The 21,138-nt window shown below is 41.8% G+C and overlaps 2 protein-coding genes across 2 annotated transcripts in view; both read right to left on the minus strand.

Annotated features, from left to right (window-relative positions):
- c12h5orf22 (chromosome 12 C5orf22 homolog) overlaps positions 1-325 on the minus strand; it is an 8,715-nt gene extending 8,390 nt beyond the window's left edge. The window contains exon 1 of the mRNA XM_034888559.1: positions 79-325. Within this exon, the coding sequence (XP_034744450.1) occupies positions 79-147 (69 nt within the window). The 5' untranslated portion in view covers positions 148-325. The remainder of the gene's footprint in view (positions 1-78) is intronic.
- A 19,072-nt stretch (positions 326-19,397) lies between these two features.
- Positions 19,398-21,138, minus strand: part of cdh6 (cadherin 6) — a 70,954-nt gene continuing 69,213 nt past the window's right edge. Inside the window, exon 12 of the mRNA XM_034888522.1 lies at positions 19,398-20,870. Within this exon, the coding sequence (XP_034744413.1) occupies positions 20,320-20,870 (551 nt within the window). The 3' untranslated portion in view covers positions 19,398-20,319. The remainder of the gene's footprint in view (positions 20,871-21,138) is intronic.

Raw genomic sequence — 21,138 nt, forward strand, 5'->3', positions numbered from 1 at the left:
GGGGGAGAGAGAGATAGAGAGACACAGAGAGAAAGAGAGACAAAGAGAGAGAGAGAGAGAGAGAGAGGCCAGGCTTACGTCATGGTGGTCGTCCACTATCCACACCGGCAGCTCCTTGTAGACCCTCTTCAGCGGCGCGGAGCTCATTGCAACAGAGAAAACAACGTACCGTGAACGCAACGTTAACGTTAATATGACGACGTTAATATTACACTCTGCTCGAGATAATGGACGTCACGTTGTCATAATTCCCTCTAACGCACGTGTCGTAACAAATTGTTTGACCGCAGGAGCAGAGCTGGCACGGCATGGCAAGCACCGGAAATTACACTGACGTTGTTTTTGTGTCCGGGTAGAAACAAAGGTGCAAACAAAAGGTTCCCAGTGTTCGGTTCGAAATTGTTAGAAAAACTTAAATGCAATTAAATACAATTTTTAATAATACATTTTACATGAAAAACTGACTGTTCACACTGACTGCCTTCTGCACTGCACACCCTCAGTTACATCTCAAGTGAAAGCTTTGTATTTAGTTGTGTATTTAGTTGTGTATTTATAACACACATTTAACATTTATTTATGCACTGATGTTATCGTTCCAACAGCACCTCAGCATATTCCTTACATATTTAATCCCAAAAGTATTATCTTAATAGAAAACCCACTACAGCTTGGCAATGTGCAATATTCAGAAGTAAACTGTCCCATCTATTTACTCTTTAATCATAGCAAATGCATAAAGCATAGCATTATGTCAATAACATATATTTATATAATATTTTGTGTTAGTTTTCCCCCCAGTTTTCTTAAATTGTGTTTTATAATAAACAACAGTCAACACAGCAGAACACAACAGAAACAACCCAACCAGAGGCCCAATCCCACACAGACAACAAGAAAAACACACAAAGAAAGAGCCAGCAATGCTCATTACAAACTCGTCACAATGCTAATTATTGAAAAAGAAAGGAACTGAATAAACAAATGAAACAACAAGGTCATCCTGAACCGGATCTTCTCCAGGAACAGAAAGAACTGAAGGTTGTTCAGCCAAGAGATAGAAGATGGAGGTTCTTCATTTTTTAGAATAAAGTAAAACACATCAACGGGCTTCCAGAGCAGGGATAACAATAATTACATTAATAACACGATAATTTTGCTCTTTATTCAAATAAAGCGTGTGACGTCTTTAAGAAGACAAAACATAGAGATTAATGGACTCAGGGCCGGAGATTGAGGGTTCCCCCTCAGCCACACGTTTACTCGTCAAGCTGATTATTACATTGAATTTATGATTGGGGATCATTTCCTAATTGTCATAGTTAATTGTCATAGTTACCACGGCCACTGGAGGGCACCGCCACCATAAACGTAAAAATAGGTCGTAACAGCTGCCTGAACAAGCACTTTTCGGGGGAGGAGAGTCCCCCCCCCCCCCCCCCCCCCCCCCCCCCCCCCCCCTCTAGGCCAACAGAGTGAGGCGGTCGTGATAACAACAGCAGAGCGAAGGGGAATTGGTCATTTTAAGCTCTGAGAAAACATGAGGAGGACACAAAGAGGAAACATGTTAGAAAATACATCAGAAAAAGACAACGTGTTTCCATCAGCTTGTGTAATCATCCAAAATAACACATATGAACACAAATAGAAATTCAACTGCTGAAACAACTTTTTCTCCTCTATCATCTTAGACCAGCTCCATCAGCCGGACCAGTGTTCCTGTATAGATGGCGTGATGGGCTTCCTCCGGTATGTCTGAATATATATCCCCCCTTTGATCTTGGTGGCCACTGAGAGCAACGGGAGGCTTTGATCTCTTTGGGTCTGGACTGTAGCCCATAGGAGATGACAGCAGGATGATGAGCAGAGGTAGCAACACAGTCAGGAGAGGGATGAGTGCAGCGTGGAAGAAAAGAAAGAGAAAGGAGCAAGATTAAAAGAATAGCAGACTTCTTGGTGTAGGTATGGAGGGGGGGGGGGCGAAGAAAAAGGGAGAAGACAGAGGAAGAAGACAGAGGAAGATGAACAAAAAAAAACACACAGTGGGAGTTTTTTTGCAGATGAAAGAATGAGAGTAATGAAAGAAGGAGAAAAAAGGATGTGTGTAATCAGGGTCGAGGTGGTGTTAAGTGTATGCATAGGTCTGGGATCAGTTTCACTTTGGCTTTAAAAGGATCAGTTCACCCAAAGTACAACGACATGAAAGGAAAACACGTGTATTTTCCTACTTCTGGTCTGCATTTCGGTATCTAACCCAGACCTACAAACTCTAAAGTCACGAGATCACACACAAACACTGAAATCAAGTGTTTCACTTTTATTACACATATCTGCCCCTGAGATTTAGTGGAGTAGAAGTATAAAGGGGCAGGAAAAATAAATACTCAAGGAAAGTACGAGGTACAAGTACCTCAAAGTACTGTACTGTAGTGAATCTGTTACATCCCACTCTGTAAAACCTCTGACTACAGCCTCCCTCTCTTCTGTTTTAATTGGTCATATGTTATATAACTGTTTTCCTTCCTGAAGAAGTATCTGTGTACTACCATTCAATCCTCCCTTCCTCCCTTCCTTTCTTATCAGGGTCTATCTCCTCTCACGTCAATGGAGTGAATGAAGCGATTGTTAGAAGATGTACATGTTCTTGTGTTTCTCATTAAACCTTTGGAGCATTGAGAACTGAACCCTGAGACTTTGTTCTCCTGAGAGCGTAACTTCTGTCAGAATCACTTCCACTGATCAAGAGAATCTATTTCAGTAATGCACTGTGACACGTGTTTGTAGTCCTCGTATTTATTGGGGGTGCCAGTAGCTCAGTCTTGATGAAAACACAAGACTTTCACCCATGTGTTCGTATCCTGGTGTACGGAAGCAAAGACGAGACTTAAACTTGAACTTTAACAGCCACAGAGTACTTTGTATTACATTATTTTATTTTGAAAAACTGAATTAGTTTGTTCTGAATTCACCTCTATGGAAGTATTTTACTTTGGAAATCTGAATCTGACTCATTTTGTTTTTAGAATTCACCTCTTTGAAATTTAAATATACAAAAAAAATAAATCTACTTACAGAATTTCGGATAAAATATCTAATAAAAGAAATACTGAAACGTCATAAATAATCAGTTCACTCCTTATTGAATTTGTGTGTTTTTTGTCAGTTTTATAGAATTTGGAGTAAAAACATTAGTAAAAATGAACTTTAAAAAAAGTGTAAAAAAACAGAGAAAATTGTTAATAAAAGTGACAAAAATATGAAAAGATGTTGATAAAAGTAACAAAAATGTCAAAGAAAGTGACAAATGTTAAAAAAAAAGCTTTACAAAAATTTGGGAAAACCCCACATCCATTTCAAAAGGCTCTGAAAAAGTCGACAAACGTCTAAAAAGTGACAAAGGATCAAAAAAGACGACCATAGCCTTCATAAAAGGTTTTTATTATAAACCCTGGTACGGTATTCAGGTCAAAATGACCCATTTCAAAGTTTTACATGAAGAAAAATGGTACAAGTTACATTTTTTCTACCTGAAATCAACGGTCTTTCCTTATTCCTGTGATAAACATGTATTCCTGACTCAATTCCGAATATTATTCTCAAAATGACCACTCATGTTGTTTCCATAGTGGATTTTAAACATTAATTATAACTTTATGACAAAAAACAAACCCCACTTCCATGTTTAATTGTGTGCTAGAGACTGATTGCATTCCCTAAACATATGTGTTATCTCAATTGTTTGAAATTGAGATAAAGACAATATTTGTTAATAGATTATGAAGTAAAATTGGATTTCTGAACTGTTTTTAAAACCCCAAATAAGTCACGGGTCAGTTTGAGTGAAGACAACACAATATAATTAAGCCGATCTAGCGCTGCCTTTCGTGTCTATTTACGACACGACACATTGACACTTTTTCTTTAAAGCATTACCCTTCGAGTCTTTCTTTCTCGGTATTACACAACCTTTGTACTTGTTCCTTTTCATAAAAAAAAAAACAATCACAGAACAGATAAAACACAAGTGTAAACAATAAAAAATAAAAACAGTACGACAGATAAAACCCTAACCCTAACCCACTTGAGACTGCCTTCACACTAATTAGTCAATTTTAGTACTACCATTCGTGATCACCCTCAGTGTCACTACACTTCACGACTCGATTTTTAGTGGTTTAAGGATCTTTATGTGTAATTTATGGCTCAATTCAAACAGCATAAAAAAATAATTTGCCTCTCCCCGTTCAGTACTGTACAGTAAATGAGGTCCCATGAGGTCCACCACAAGGGGAGGGACTTGTCCTCTCCATGCCAGAGATATACTATGGTGATGCATACATGTCCTTTCTAGGTGTGAGGCTTTCATTTCATTTGTGGACTAAATTCAATTGTACTCTGCAGGAAAACCGACTAAGTTATCAGCTTCCAGGACTCACCAAGTGGCTCTTCGAAGCATGTAATTCGGTGTATGTGAGTGTTTGTGTGATGCATGCTGGGAACATTTATGATGGACCACTTAAATGAAAATTGCTCAGTGCTTTTCATCCATTCGCTGACACCCCACCGTTTCCTATCTCTCCCCGTTTTTTTGGCCCTTTCTACCCTTTCCTTTTCATTCTGCGTTCATTTCACACTGCCTCAGAAATGAAAAAGCATAAATTGTTTCCTTCTGATCAAAAGGATGAAAGCAGGGATATGGTTGGCTTCGCTGATTGCATTAGATGGGAAGTGAATAGAGCAACATACTGTAGATTTCCTGATCATTTTTTTCCCCTTGCAGAACAACATCAGGCACCAGGGGTTCAAAGGGACGGGTTTCAGTGGAGCCCTTCGGCTGAATCAAGTTTTGTGTGCTGGTGCGATGTTTGTGCTGTCACGTCTGGTTAAAGAGACTCACCGGGACAATGTGTTTCAAATGCAAACAGGATCTGGTCCAGTTTATGTCACACATCTCAAATATGATGTTTTTTGTTTATTTGATAACATGTTCAAAAAAACGTTATGTTTTGATGACTTGGACGTGGCAGAAACATCCTGTAATAATGCACTTGTGTTGATGTTATCAAGTCATTAAAGTGTTTTAAATGAGAAATCGGCCGTAGAGTTTCTGAATCTGTCTTCATCACAGATCGACAAAGGTCAGTTGGAAAGATTTTTTGTCAGATTTTGAGAGGCGGGGGGCTGAGCTGAAAGCGGGCTGGAAAATCACATTCACGTGTTATGTAAATGTGCTGTATTTATCTAGCGCTTTTCTAGTCTTAAGGACTGCTCAAAGCGCTTTTACATCTACAGGAAACATTCACCATTCACACACATTCACACACTGTGGCCGAGGCTGCTGTACAAGGTGCCACCTGCTCATCAGATACACACTCACACACATTCACACTCCGATGGCACAGCATCGGGGGCAACTCGGGGTTCAGTGTCTTGCCCAAGGACACTTCGACATGGGAGTGCAGGGCCAGGGATTGAACCCCCAACCTTCCGATTGGCAGGCAACCGCTCTACCACTGAGCCACAGGAGCCCCCTGCAACAGCTCGTGTTGCATTCGTCAAACTCATCCCGCTCGTCATTTCCGGAAAGTGTTTTAAGTATTTCTGATTGTGATAACATGAGTGCTCATTTTGTGACAATAACCATCGACAGTGGGCACTACAGCAGTAACTGGTCAGTGCACATTAGCAGTGAACTGACACAATGAGAACCACAAAAGAAGCAAAAGAGATAACCTTATCTAACATTGTTGGGGTGCGTTCGTGTCCCGGTGTTTTAATCCAAACTGCGCTCTTTAAAAAAAAGAATCATAACTAATCCTTTTGTTGCTTAAAGTTAACTGTTGTTGTGCTTGACGTTAACGTTTTGTCACAAAAACTGAACTGCAACGGCCATCGATGGGAGCATTTAAATAAAAAGCACCTCATCAGAGTGTGTTCGATCGTGAGATAGGAGAATCGGACGTGGACGCAGCAAATCTCACAGAAAAAAGTAAAGGTTGCACATTGTGGGGAGAGTTCACCTGCTTTGAAAGAGACAAAACACTGCAGCAAACACAATAAATACTGCTGCTGCAAAGAGAAATCATTATATACAAGGCATTAAGCCAAAAAAAAATTGCTTTTCTTTACTGAAATCCAAATAAATCACTTTACCTAACCTTTTTGAAAAGCCCTCAACAACAATGTCAACTATTGTTGAGATAGCCTTGAGCCACACACTGAGTCCCAGGCTTCTCCTGCTCAGTAGCCTATAGTAGTGGACTGAATGTCCCGGGCACAAGAATGAATATGAAGCGCAGTGCTTTATCAACTCTTCTGTAAAAAAAAAAAAAAAAAAAAGGAGACAAAAAGAATTGCACTCATGCAAAAACTTAACAAAATCCCTACATAAAGGAAATCAGGCGACATGTTTTCTGTGCAAAAATCTCCCATATGTTTTGTTTTTGAAGTTGGTGGTTTGTGTTATCAGTGTTTTGGATGGATGCAGCAGTCGGAGGGAACGGCTGGGGATTGGACCGAAGAGCCTGAGGATGCAGAAACAGCTTTAGGATTCACTGCCCACACAAGGCTGGCACAACAGCTTCTGAAAAGTGTGTGTGGGTGGTTTAGTGTGCATGCTGTGAATGTGCGCACGTGTATTTGTAAATGTATATGCGTGTACGGTGTGTCTGTGAGTATTTGACTTTGTGTGGACACATGTGCTCTGTCATGCCAATAAGGATGTCAAGACTTTGAATTTGGCATTGACTAACCCAAGGTTTGTGTGTGTGTGTGTCTGTGTGCGAGAATAGCTTATCCAGTGTGTTGACTTCTTTTAAAAGCATGACAAGAGAGGATAAGAGTGTGCTGTCTCTTCAAGTGTCAGTGTACTTGTGTGTTTCCTTAATGTGTATCTGTCAGTTTTAGTTTTTCTGGTTTTACACTTGACCATGCCTCACAAATGTCAAGTGAAGCGTGAAAGATAATGCCAAAAATCAATAAAAGCCTGGCTTGTGTAGTGACAGACAGCCTCCTGGAGACCTGCGTTTTTGTTGGACACATCTCAAAATTCGGAACCTTTTCAGGCCTGGCTGATCAGAGACAATTTTCTATGTGGCTACACCGGAGCAGCTGTGAACACAGCACATTGGATGTGTGAACGTGTTCAGCCAGTGGATCAGAGAGCAGCAGCCCCAGCCAGACAACAGGCTGTCACAGATCTTAGGGGACCAAGGGGCTGGAGCTAAACCCATTCAGTGCCTGCAACCACAAAACAGGCACTTGGGACAAAGACATTTCTTATTTTCCCATTATATAAAATGATTTCAATGCAGACATATGCTGGACCTCAGCAATCATGGCCACAACAAATCCTCAACCTCCCATGTTTTCTTATCCCCTGTTGTTCATGAAATGTAAAACAGTGTACCATAGTTAATACACTTAAATTGACAAAACTGTGTACATTATTAAAATGAGTTAAATGATTAAACTGTCAAAAACTGATATATAACTGACATATCGTCACTTTTCAAGTTGATAGGCAAACTTGGTTGCAAATAGTTGTATATGTGCACTGAGACCATGTACAGTGTTGATTTTACATCTTAAATAAATATTGATTGGTTTACTGATATATTTATGCATCCTGCAGACACAAATCAACATAAGCATTTATTTAGAGTATTATTTGTGTTCACATCAGGGGTGTTATGTTCAATATTCACTCTCCGTTTTAGCTCTGTGTTTGGTCTCCACCATCTCCCTCAGGGAAATATCTGTCTCTTAGGCTGCTAAAAGCATAACCATGTTCACCAGCTAGTCTCTACAGTGTCTGTCTGCTGAGTGATCTCAGAAAGAAGTTAGTTTATTTTTCAACTTGCTGAGTGTTTTTTTTTCTTAGGAATTTGGTAACAATGTACGGATCACATTTACACCCACTGAAAACCGATTTTACTCCAATCACAATGCGTTCGGTGTGCATTTACACGTGGCATTAACACGTTTTATATCCATATCCAGGGAGGATGTCCAGATACAGATTAAGTTCAGTCTCAGATTGCAACTTCAGTCTGTTGCTGGTTTGGACAGTTTTTTTCAGTTCTGAACATTTTTAACATCATACACTTTATTTCCTGCATTTCTCTTGTATTCTGCAACATTTTGTGCTGTTTCTGTATCAAGCTGTGGTGCAAATGTCTTTATTTATGTAAAGGAAATTAGAATAGGTTTTTGGGTGTAAATTACACCCATGCCTAGACACTCAGCGGCTCCTTATCCGAGTTATTGCATCATGATTGTTTCTGTAGCTCTGTGGTCTTTCAGTAAGCTTTTAACAACGAAGTGCACATAGGTTACTGTACATCAAAGCTGTGCTAATATTGGCTTTAAGAGTCACTTGTAAAAAGAGCTTTAATGCAAAAAGCGTCTGATTTTGTCTGTAACACTGGAGATTCAGTCCACTGAGTTTAGCTTGAGAATTTAACCTCAACCTAATCATACATCTGCATTTATTAAAACACAAATCTTACCATAGAAACCAAGGACAACCTGTGTTTTTGCCAACTCTTTCTCCTACTACCACAAAATGCTGAGGTCAGGTTCCATGACTGGGGCCTTGGAGGACGAATAAGGTCCGATAAAAGTGTTAGTTGTTAATCAGAAGAGGAAATGACAAAGGAAATGAAACGCATTAGATGGAAATTGAATTCATTTATATTGTTGGGCAGTAACCTATCTGATGGAGTGGCTTCCATGTTCAATTAAATAATCGATTACTTTAATGGAGAACTCAAATGGAATTCATTGCATTTAATGGTTTAGTTCTACGCCACCTTTCAGAATTGGTTATTTCCCTCTGTGTTGTGATTAAATATATGGATTTCAAGGCCACAATTTCCTCGTGCATTGCATGAAAACAAGAAAGAACCCGTGCACATTTGCTCTCTTTCTGCTGCCGTGCTCCTCCTCCTCCAAGCAGACAGCCCTGCTGGCCTTGTAAAAGAAGGATGAGTCAGTGTTGTCCACAGTTTTCTGTTAAGACATCAAGGGAAAGAAAACCGACGTGGGACATGAAACCAGTCAGTTGTGTTTTTCAGTCCTCGTCGTTCTCACATGCGGCTAACAAGACATGGATTACTGTATTTGAATCAGTACGACTTTCTAATTGGTCCAATAACTTGGTTGATGACCCAATACCAACAACACTGATGACCTTCTCATCAGCCTCAGCTGTATTCTCTTTTTAGTACTAATTAGCAAATGTTAGCATGCTAACATGCTAATCTAAGATTGTAAAGGTGGTGAGGGATGTGTTATACCAGCAAAAAAGTAAGGTCAATGTTACTGATGCAGCCCAATGTCACAAATCACAAATTTGTGTTAAGGGGCTTTACAGTCATATCAGCAAATAACATCCTCTGTCCATAAAACCCCAATTCAAATTCGGGAAAAATTGAAGTAATATTTTGTTCTTTTTTGGGGTGGGGGGTGGCATTTTTAGGCCTGTATTTGACAGGACAAATGAAGACACAAAGGAGAGAATAACATGCAACAAACGGCCGCAGGGGCCTCTACACATGGGCGCCTGCCCTCCCAACTGAGCTAACCCAGACACGGAAGACAGCTGAGCAAGAGCAACAGAGGAAGAATCCCTCTCCTCGAACGGCCATGCACACAACACAGTTACCATAGAGACAGTCCATATGACAAAAGGACACATGGAGTGTGCAGAAGAACCCATTTCCATGCCCAGGATTTTCTGTTCTGCCTGCATGCAGATGAAAGGCAGAATTTCTTCACCTCCACTGGATGACAAACATTGTCTCATCCGGTTGCAAAAACCAAGATGGCGATGCCTGTGTTGTCAAACTCGAGGGTTTAAAAGTTCACAAAATACTGAGTAATGTCACGGACGCTACGCGCAGTAATGTGACAGTCCATGATTCCAAACCATGCTGTTCCCGGGCCAAAATGACTCCCATCTGGGTTAACAATGAAAGGCTCTGCTTAGCATGCTTTGGTTAAAATGGGGGCTTGAACCAAATTTTGCTTCGACTGACTGAAGGTGTGTCACACACTCTTCAGCCCATTGGGTCGGGTGCCCAACCCTTGTCTCGCGTTGCCAGACCTTCCTCCCCAGCTCTGCAGAGAAGGGTCAGACCTGGTGCGTGATCTGGCAACAAACTCTCCAACAACACGTCTCATTTTGCGCTCACCCAGTTAAATGCTGCACATGCTGCTTTACGTCGAGACACATCCTCCTCTGTCAGGACCGGCGGCTCCGGGGGGAGTGGATGGATAATGGCTGTGTGGATGCACCGCTGCGGAGGGAATCAGAACAGCCGCGGCAGCAGCTGATATCTATAATTTAACAGAAGCACAGGGAGCGTAAGGAGGTTTAAAGAATTCAGAAAGGTGAGGGGAAGCCACAAGCCTCAGAGGGTCTCTCTCTCTCTCTCCCCCTCTCCCTCCAAACACACACACACACACACACACACACACACACACACACACACACGTACGGAGAGAACAGTGTGTCCTCCGCTGGGGAATCTAAAAACAGATACCATTAGTTGTCTCTCAAGTCTAGACTTCTTTCTCGGGTACTTATGTTTTCTCTTCAAAGTCCTCAAAGTATATTTTAGTTTACTGTATTTTTACTGGGAATGAGCCGGAGGTGTTACCATGTGACTTTTCTGATGTTCCTGGGTTGAATCAAATCCAGGCTGATGAAACATGTATAGTTCTTAGATCTTTGAAACGATCAGTCCAGAGACATCACCATCTACTTGTTTTATTTCTAAACTAAAATTGTAAAGGAAGATTTTATTTGACTACTCACTAACAACCTCACGTGAGAACCTGGCCTGAAAACGGCCTACCTGGTTTAATAAAGGTTAAATAAAAAACTAAAATAAACAAAACAACTAAGTTGTGTTTGAGATTTCAGAGCTGTATTTGCGTGAACATTTTTCAGAAAGGCTCAGTCTTTGTAGATTAAGTTTGATTTTACAAATAGAGACCAAGTGGATAGTTGGAGAACTGTAGCACAGTAAGGAAGTTTAATCTCTGCACTGCTTTAGTGTCTGATAGGACATCATTGTATATCCATATATATATATGTATGTACACTACCGGTCAAAAGTTTGGGGTCATTTACAAATTTCCATTTCACTCCATTGTAGACAGGATACCAGCTGATCTGGGTGGGGGGGCTGATCTTTAATGCAATATCTACATTTCCCATTATCAGCAACCATTCATCCAATGTTCCAAAGGCACATTTTGTTTACTAATCTGAGGGAGTAAGATTGAGGTTCTGTTCTCCTGAATGGGTTTTTGGCCCATTTGACGTTTCAGGCTTTAACTCAGATGTGGCACCAGGAGTGAAACCAGCGTTAGAGGACTCTACGGCACATCCCAACCCGGTTTAGCAGCAGCATGTGTAACATTGAGAGTGTACAGTGCTAAACACAGTGTTCACATGTTGTTCTGGCTTCTGGGCATAAATAGATCATCTCATCCCGTTGTAAACCTCAGATCTGGTTTCGCTGTATCCGAATCAGATTGTGGGCTTAGGCATGAGCACAGAAGACAAAGAGAACTGATCTGTATCATTGGCATACTCTCTGCATGTACTGTATGTATTCATCTTTAATTTGAATCAAGAGGGCACAGAAGTAATCCCATCAAGTTGCCTCTTCTTTACAGGTGAAGGTCTGGTCTTTGATGTTGCATGGCCAAAAGGAGAATGACACAGGTCCACTTAGCTGCCATTTCACTTGAAGTGCCGTATTGATCATGTTAGAGTGGCAGCTTTTTTTCTGGCCAGGGGGAAAAACAACCTATTTTTAGGAACAGCAACACTCTGCATTTGCCAGCCACACGCATTCAGCGGTTCTCGACCAATGGGATGGCTGAAACGGAGCGTGAAGGTGTGTTTTCCCTGGGGAGGGGAGTAACGTGATGGGATGCAATTACTTGATTAAAAAAAAAGGCACCACAGCGTCGTTAAACGCTCAATGCTGCGACAGTAAAGATAATGGAACTATGACTAGAAATAGTAGTTTTAGTAGTTCATGGCGTAGCAGGGCATCGCAGGGCGTAAAATCAATGGAATTGAATCAAAAAGCAACGCTCAATTGAAATTTTGGGATTTTCTTCTCTCGTCGTCTGGGTTTCTCAGGAGCGGCCTTCCTCAGTTTTCGTGTCGTGTTGTTCTGCACGTGGCGGAGGAAGAAGCCCCGCCCTGATGGTCCCACACAGCTCCACACCCCCTTCACGCAGCCCGGTGCCGTGTTCAAACCGGGCCTTAAAGAATGAATGGTCATGCATTTTTGAGTCAATCTGTGTGTGCATTTCTGAACATACAGTGTCTGTATGTGTGTGTATGGTGGTCTCTTTGAGGGGGGGGGGGTTTAGTGAGTTTGACAGTCATTTTTCATACCCGTACATGACAGCCCCATCAAAGATTAACAGTGAGTACAAAAACACAAACCACTAATGGAGGCACACAGTGTACTTGTAGCATGGTAAAGTTACAGCTGTCCTCACTAATGCTGCTAGTGGGTAACCACACACACACACACACACACACACACCCACACACACACACACACACACACACACACTCACACACTCACACACCCACACACACACACACACACACACACATACACACACACTTGGACTGAAGTGGCTGATGTACTCTACCTCTCAGTCTCCTGTCCATCAGCTGCTGACAGATGGTGAAACAGAACATAGTGCCGGGTACACAGAGTAGAACAGGGTCAAAGGTCTTAAACGAGTCCGTCCGTGTGAAAAGAAACCCTGACCCTCCATTCAAAAAATAAACGAAAAAAATAAAGCCAACAGTCCAAAATGAATCATTCAGCAGCTTCAACACACGTCTTCTGACTTCAGCCCAGAATTCAAAGTGTGAATCTTTGTAATGCCATTCAGTTTTATCTTTGAAGGATATTTGTTCACACTTTGTTTCAATTACTGTCAAAAATGTGGTCGTGTGGATTTAAAAATGTAAATCCAAGCAACGCTGGCCCATTTAAAAAGAAATAATGATGTTGTTCAGAATGTATTCTAACGAACAAAACAAGACGTCTGTGATGTCCAAATGAACTTCCAGACCGAGGTGTTCGTCTTCTTTTGGTCAGATGTCCGAGGCGTTGATTAGAGGCTTTTCACAAATGAAAGCACTGTAAGAATCAGCCATGAATGACAAAATAATATGCGTAAATATAACACTGTGTTTGGCTCCTATTGGTCTGGATCCTGAGGTCCAGCATGTGTCCCTCACCTTCCTCTCTCTGGGTGTCGTTGTCCGACTCTGTTCGGCCTGCTTGGTTCCTTCCATGAATGAGTCCTAGATTTACAGAGACCGTGTCTGCAGCATTTCCTCTCTAACCGGGACGTTTTGGGACCGATTGGAGGGATCGCTGTGGACGAAGTACACACAGAGATCCACTGGTTTGAGCACGTGAGGTGTAACCACGTATCCAGCTCCTTTAAATAGCTCACGTTACTGTATTGTGTCAATCATTAATGGCATTTAACCCTTGTGTTGTCTTCTCGTTGACCATGCAACTGTTTCTTTTCTGGGTCAACATTTACACTTTTTCTGATGTTTTTGGCACTTTCTTTCTTAATTTCTTGTTGTCACTTTTTCTAATTCTTTCGTGGATTTTTTCATGCGTTTGTGTGGACGATTATTTCATTTTTTTCCCCAACGTTCTTTAATCAATTGTTTTTTTTCAAATGCTTCAAATTGAATCAGATCCACTGGTTTGAGCACGTGAGGTGTAACCACGTATCCAGCTCATTTAAATAATTCAAGTTACTGTATTGTGTCTACCATTAACTTCCTTTAAACCTTGTGTTGCCTTCTCGTTGACCATGCAACTGTTTCTTTTCTGGGTCAAAATGTACACTTTAGTTGTTATTTCCGATGTTTTTTGTCACTTTTCTCCAATTCTCATGTCTTTTTTTTGGTGTGTTTTTTGTTTGTGGACGATTTATTCTTTTTTTCCAATGTTCTTTTGTCAACAGTTTTTTCAAATGCTTCAAAATTGAATCTAAAACGCCCAAATTCAATGAAAGTGATAACTAGTGTAATGTACTGATCATTTATTTTACTTGTGAAGATTGTTTTATGGAACACTCCACGTTACGTTTTCTTGACAATTTGGTTGAAAGTAACCCAAATTTCTGATACTTTTTGAAAATGTCCGGGTTAATATTGCATGTGCAAACATTCCACCTGAACTAGTTTCTTCCCGAGGTTATTTCACAGAGCCACCGTTGCTGCGTCGGTAGCTTAGCGCCGCTCAAGTAGATTGTGATTGGTTTAGAGAAATGCAAACAACCCGGAGCTTTTGGTTCCTCCTATCCCAGAATGGTGTGTGTGCAAAACAATTAATAAGACAACAAGTTTACATACAGTACACACCGCTGCTAATTGGGTGTCACCGATCATGATCCACCCACCAACGCCTGTTTCACACCGTTGTGACGAAACACCTCGTTCAACCCGGGAACCATAGCAACATGAGACTGAACATGCCACTGGGAGACTGTGACAGTGAGCCACCGAAACCAAACCAAGAGCCTGGAGCTCCAGCAGCTCAATGGGATTCAGCCATCAGTCCTTGTATTATTTACACCTGTGCTTGTCTCACTGGGACCTGTCAAAATGTACTTCATGAGAAAAACCTACAGGCGCATCTACTAATTTGTTCAGAGCATTGAGTAGCTCCTTTAATTCCTTTGTGTGTGTGTGTGTGTGTGTGTGTGATACACTGTCCGTTATGTACTATAACCTTAAACTTGAGGACACGTTTTTTCCCCCAAAGTTAAGACTAAAGACGTTGTCTCCAGCATAGACAAATGTTTGAGATGGGAAACTAAATCCTGTGGCTGCCACTTTGTGAGAGGCGTGTCTTGCTGGGACACCGTCCTGTCGGGACAAGTCTAAGACGGAGGACGGGGGTGCAACAGATTTTTAGGAGGCTGGCAGTGGACACACTGTCGTTAAAAATCACAATCATTCACTCCAGTTGCAGATCTCTCTAGCCATAAGTATCAGTACACATCATCTGAGATCACTTGAGTAGTGTGTGCGTGTGTGTGTGTGTGTGTGAGTTTGTGTGTTTGTGTGTGTCTCAGCATGACAATCTGGGACAAAAATATCTTGTGTAAACAACGCATCCATTCTGACTTTTTCTTAAATTGTTGCAGATTCACTTTTAGTGTCTTGTTATTCCTAGGACTGGAGCCTGTCCCAGCATGCATTGGGTCAGATTAACCCTAAGGGCAACCCTGGAGAATAAATGAGCTGTGGGCATTGGAAATACTTTTCACTGAGCTCTGTTTCTGCTGTTGGACTTGGAAGAAATAACTGGAGGTGCAGCAGAATGTGGTATTCGATCTGTGGAGACTTCGTTTTACACTGTTGAATAACTTTTTAGGAGAACTTTTAATGAGAGAGAGAGAGAGAGAGAGAGAGAGAGAGATAACAATGGCTTCCACATCACAGCTTCTTTAACTGTAAAATTTTATTTTTAATGAAATTAAACAACATGATAATACGGTACGGTAGACTGCCCACAGTGGGTTTCACACCTTCAAAATGACATTAAAAAACAGTGAAGCTGGACAGTATCTTTTTATTTTTTATTTTTTTTTGTCCTTCCTGAATATCATCATTGTGTCCTATAAATATTTGGTACAAAAAGAATGATTTACAACACAAAGAAAAAAACATGTGGACATTTGAGTTTGAAGCCTTCAGAGCAGAGCACGGTCACAAAACACAACTGGGACACACTGTCGCCTTCACTGGAACTGCAAAAAAACACACAACGCACACTCCCGCCATTAATTCAGGATAACGAACAAAAAATCGGAATCGGTAAAGGATCCCGACTTCGTAGGTTCGTCCCTCACTTGAAATGTGTTGTTTTTTAACACAGCACCCAGGTTGGCTGTTGTGGTTTCAGTAACTTCTGCGACATCAGAGGAAATGATGCCTACGCTGCCTTCAAGTGTCGGTTAATTACAACATTCAACATCCGAACATCTCTCGTGATGTCCTTGATTGAGACACAAGGGTGGCCTTAAGATAATAAAGACAATTTTTTCTTCTTTTCTCAGACAGCGAGTGAAATCTGTGCCTTCGTCACCGTGTCCTCCAACAATACGAGTGCCCAGGAGAAAAAAAGCTTGAGCAGGAAATATAATAAGCATTACTTGAAGCTATAAATGAGATTTCCCAGTCGACTGAAGATATTCAAGCTGCAATGCTGGCTGTGAAGGGCTGTTTGAACGATTGAGCCCCAACGCACAATTTGTTAAAATGAATTTGGGGCGCCTGAGTAGCTCACCTGGTAGAGCACATATACATGCCACTCAGCCTCTCTCTCCCCTTCATGTCTAAGGCTGTCCTGTCGTGCCACAAATTAAGGCCTAAAAGGCAGAAATGCAGCCCACGGAGCTAAATCCTGAACGCATGGTACGTTGTTTTTGACGTTCACCCTTGGTGCCTCTGCTGCCTCTTAAGTGACAGTGACAGGTGATAACTTGGGGATTTCTTGTTGTGATAATGTTAGTGTAAAGGCCGTTTTATGCGTCTGCGTCAAATCGACACCGGGCCCGCCGTAGCATGGCATGCACCTCTCGTACAACTGTCACTGCCCAATGTGAGGAGAGTGCAGATTTGAGTCTCGCATGCTCAGATGTAAACGGTTTAGGGCCTAAAGCGTCATACCCGATGAGAGCCGAGTCACATCGGCTCTGGTCGAGTCCAGATGTTAGTTGCGCATGCTCAGATTTAAACGGTTTACGGCATAACCTGTCATACTATAATTTGTAAAATCCATGAAATCATGAACTTGTGTCATTACAAACAATAACAGAAGATGGGAATTATTTCAAAAACACTTTAGCTATCTAGCTATGATTGTTTGAGAGCCAACGTTAGCTCAAAACGCCATTCAATTGACAGGCTTTGTTATGTTAGATTGCTAGCATGTAGCCATAAGTGGACTAACGTGGTTAAGTAGGTCCATTTTTACTGTTTTGACATTACGGAAGTCTCTCGTTAGCATCTTATATGCTAACTACTCGTTGCAAAGTGACGCATGAGTGACTCAAATCTGCGCTCCCCTCACATTGGGCAGTGACAGTAACTACATGTCGCGGCTACCCACGTCTCTCGGCCGTGGCTTGGTAGCGTTGCATCCCCCCCCCTCCTCATTTCCTGGTTCTCCTTCTCCATAAACTACATAAAGTCAAGGAGAGGGTTAACTTCTCCTGCCACAGATGTCTCACCGCGGTCAGAAAACACAGGGGGGACACTTTGGTTCTCTCACTATGACTATAGAGTCGCTTCTCGCCTTCTCTCTCACTTCTCCCCCCCCCCCCCACCCTACACGCTCGACTCACACACCAGCGCACAAGTATGAACACCATGCCACTTATGTAGGCTTTGGCGAAAGCGCTGCGAGGAGCCGCCGCAGAAGCATCAAACGGCCTTGTGTATTTTTACCCACAATTTTTAAATCAATCTACAGCGTTGAATCCCAAATGCTTCGGCACATTGCTTCTCCGATTTGGTTGGTGTTATGATAATCTGCTTAGCACGTTTTGCTAATTAATTTGCTCTAAACCTGCATTTATTGCCTTTTTTGGCCACTTGGAAGTCTTGTTGTCGACGTGAGGTTGCCAGGCAACCTGGGAAGACTCTGGGAAGTTCCTACACCCGGACTAGAAAAAGAAATAAAACCCTAATCTGTTTGGTTTTACACTGATGGTGTTAACCAGTGAGCGTTAGAGGTGCTGGTACCTGGTAGGTGAATTTAGCCAATTTAGGAAAGAGCCATGCTATCGCTAGCTGTTTCCCCCTTTGTAGTCTGAGTGCTGAGCTAAGCTAACATAAGCTAATCAGCTATTTGAGGGAGTTTATTCACCAAACAGACATGAGTGGTATCAATCTTCTCATCTAACTCTTGGCAAGAAAGTAAGTAAGCTTTATTTTCAAAATGTTAAACTATTTATTTGATATAAGATTGAAATATGATCACATTATTCTTTGTTATGGCAGTTGTTTACGTCCAGCACGTAGAGGGCAACATTAGCATTAATTTGGAGTTATGCTGGTGTCCACCTGATAGATGTAAGTCTAATATAATACAGGATGTCACAAGACCCGGTACTTCGGTACCAAAATTCTGAAAATATGACTGTATTTGTTTTTCTACAGTACAGGAGGATGCATTTCTTCCAGACCTGACGGGGCCGGTATGTACGCCTTTAAGTGTTCTAGTCTGTTGCTAATTGTTGGAAAAGAAGGAGAAAACCGGCCAGCATAGAAAAACAGAATCGCAAGTCATCTCCGTTGTTGTGTACGATGGCTTCACTTAAGATAACATCCACGGCAACGGCTTTCACGACTTCACATGGAGCTTGCCAACCAAAAGCAAGTCTGTTTCTCTGACACAGCCTAGCGTTAGCGCCGATCGCTAACATTAGCTAACTTTAACGCTTGTTTTAGTGGACCGCTATAACGTTGGTTAAGTTAACCTGCCCGGCTCTATGTGAAAACATAACCAGCAGAGAGGAACAGACGTAACTAAATATGCTTGCTGTCTGGGAGTTGTTGTCATCCCATGTCTAATATTCTCACTCCTTTTAGCTCTGGTTTGGTCTCCACCAACTCCTAAAAAGTATCTATGTTTTTTTCAGCTGATAAATGCTCCGCTATGTTTACCAGTTCCCGGCTGTGGGAAAATCAGGTTAATGAAAGCAGCAAGACTTAATCAAAACTGTAATAATGCGGGTCAATAAAAACAATAATCTGAAAGACGTTCCGTAGAGTAATTACTTGGAGACCTGTCACTACAATCAAACCCTTTCACATTACATGTAATTATTTGATCCATTGTTTTTTACAAAAATATTGACTTGTGCAGTTTAATATTTAACCAAAACCCAAATATTTGTTCTGTAGTAAGTCTTTTACACTCAAACTGTATTTTGAAGTTTGAATAAAAAGTGACAGCTCTACTGGGAAATCAAGGCTTCCCCATGTCCTTCATGTAAATATCAAGCATATTCTCAATTAAAATACTTTATTTAACACTGTTCAACGTATGATTTCTGAAATTGTATTTTGTTGTAGAAAAAAGACTGCAGTGAAATTAAAGATTTATAGAACTTATGTAATTCCAATATAACTCAATTCAACCACATTTCTGACACTTTATACACTTGAGCTAAAAGTCTAAAAGTGATGCATGAACATTAATTTTTCTTTTTATGTGCAGCACAAAAATAATCCACCAAAGAAAATTCAAAAACCCGCGTAAACATAAAGAAATCAGTGCATTTAGTCATATGAGTTATCCTTTTTTTTTTAATTACTCTGTGTCCCGAAGAAGGCGATTTTCAAGCGAGGATCCTTCAGAACGGCTCCTCTGGAATGGTCTTTTTTAGTAGAAGACAGCAAAAAAGATAAAACACAATTATTTAAGAGTCAATAGCCCCCTCCAGTCTCAGCCAACCGACAGGCATCCACAGATCAGCTCGAAGGGCAGCAGAAGGGCACTTAGTCAAAAAATAGAAAGAAAATCGGTTTCGCTTAACACACACTCTCCACCTTAAATCTGCAGAGGTAAGTGTGTGTGGTCCAGTCCTGAAATAACTACACTGGGGTTTTCTTGATCGACCTCTTCCCAAGACTTTCCTCCTTTCAGTTTGCCTTGAATGACAAATGTTAAGCCACATGAAAACACTCTGCAAAATGTTTTTTTGGTAACCCAGGAGAGATTAAAGAAAAGCCTGAAAGTGTTTCAAGTCAAATTTCCAATATAAAATACACTCCAATTTTTTTTTTTCAGACTCCGTTCAGGACTGAAACGAGTCTTTGAAGAAGTGGAGCTGAAGGTTTTTGTGCTTCACTGGTTACGCTGGTTAATTTACATTTCTACATCCATTAGTTCCCATTCCCCAAAATCCGATAATCCGGACTGATAAAAAATGACTTGGTATGCTCCATTTTGGATCCATGTGCAGTGAAAACAGGTCAAGGATCAGTTGGCGTTCTTGAACATGCCAGCACATTGGTTTGTTTATCATGTGGATTGTGGCTCATCTGTATTGGTAAAAGTTTTCAGATTTTCTTAAAGTTCATCGGTTATGTATACAATCTCTAATATTGAGTTTGTGTTAGTTAGATGTTGCTGTCCTTGGCCCTGCATTGGTCAAAACAAAAATCTTTCCTGAACCCGTCTTTGAAATGGAAGAGAGAGTGTGTTCGTGGGTTCTTTGTTAGGAGAAGTCCCCGTCCTCAGCCCCGTACAGGTCAGCTAGTTTCCTGAATCTGGGACCCCAGTCACTCAGGTAGTGGTAGTCCTGCTCCGCCTCAGACGACGCTGAGCCCAGCGAGCTCAGCGACTCAGCCACCGAGCCCGCGCCCTCGTAGGCGTAAGTGGCCAGCGAGTCGTACGGCGGCGCCGTCGGGTTGCAGTCATTCTCCAGCACTCTCTGGTTAATGAACTCGCGTACGTCCCCGTTGTCCCGCGACGGCATGCTGACCGGCGGCATGATGAGGCCGGAGGCTGCGGGGTGGAGTCGGCGGCACGGCGGGTACAGCAGGGTGTCACTGGGGATGATGTCGCGCCTCTGTTTGGCGGACTCCTCCAACACGGCAGCGGCGGCATCCGGGTGTCGCAGTGCTCCGATGTCGAAAGCCTGGGTGTCCTCCTCTCCGCCGCCCTCGTCGTTGTAGCTCACCACGTTGTCCCGGACGTCCTCCTTGGAGATGATGAGGGGCTCCTGCTTTCTTTGGCGTTTCAAAGCGGTGAACAGAACCACGATCACTGCAGGAGACAACAGCCGAAAGATTAGACCATTTCACAATGGGCATATCCAGCTAATGAACAGATAAAACATCAAAGGAATTAGGGCTGTGAAAATGAACGCGTTAATAACGAGTCAACGCACATTCCATTTCGGGAAATCGGGAAGCAATGCAGCAGTGGCGTTGTGATGACATTTATTTTAGGCCCGCCCGCAACACCGTCCGACTCTCTGTTGCTGGGTATCATGTTGAAAGTTTCTAATTTATTAAATAATTGATTAAAGCAT

The sequence above is a fragment of the Etheostoma cragini genome, chromosome 12, assembly GCF_013103735.1.
Source record: "Etheostoma cragini isolate CJK2018 chromosome 12, CSU_Ecrag_1.0, whole genome shotgun sequence".
Classification (NCBI taxonomy): Eukaryota; Metazoa; Chordata; class Actinopteri; order Perciformes; family Percidae; genus Etheostoma; species Etheostoma cragini.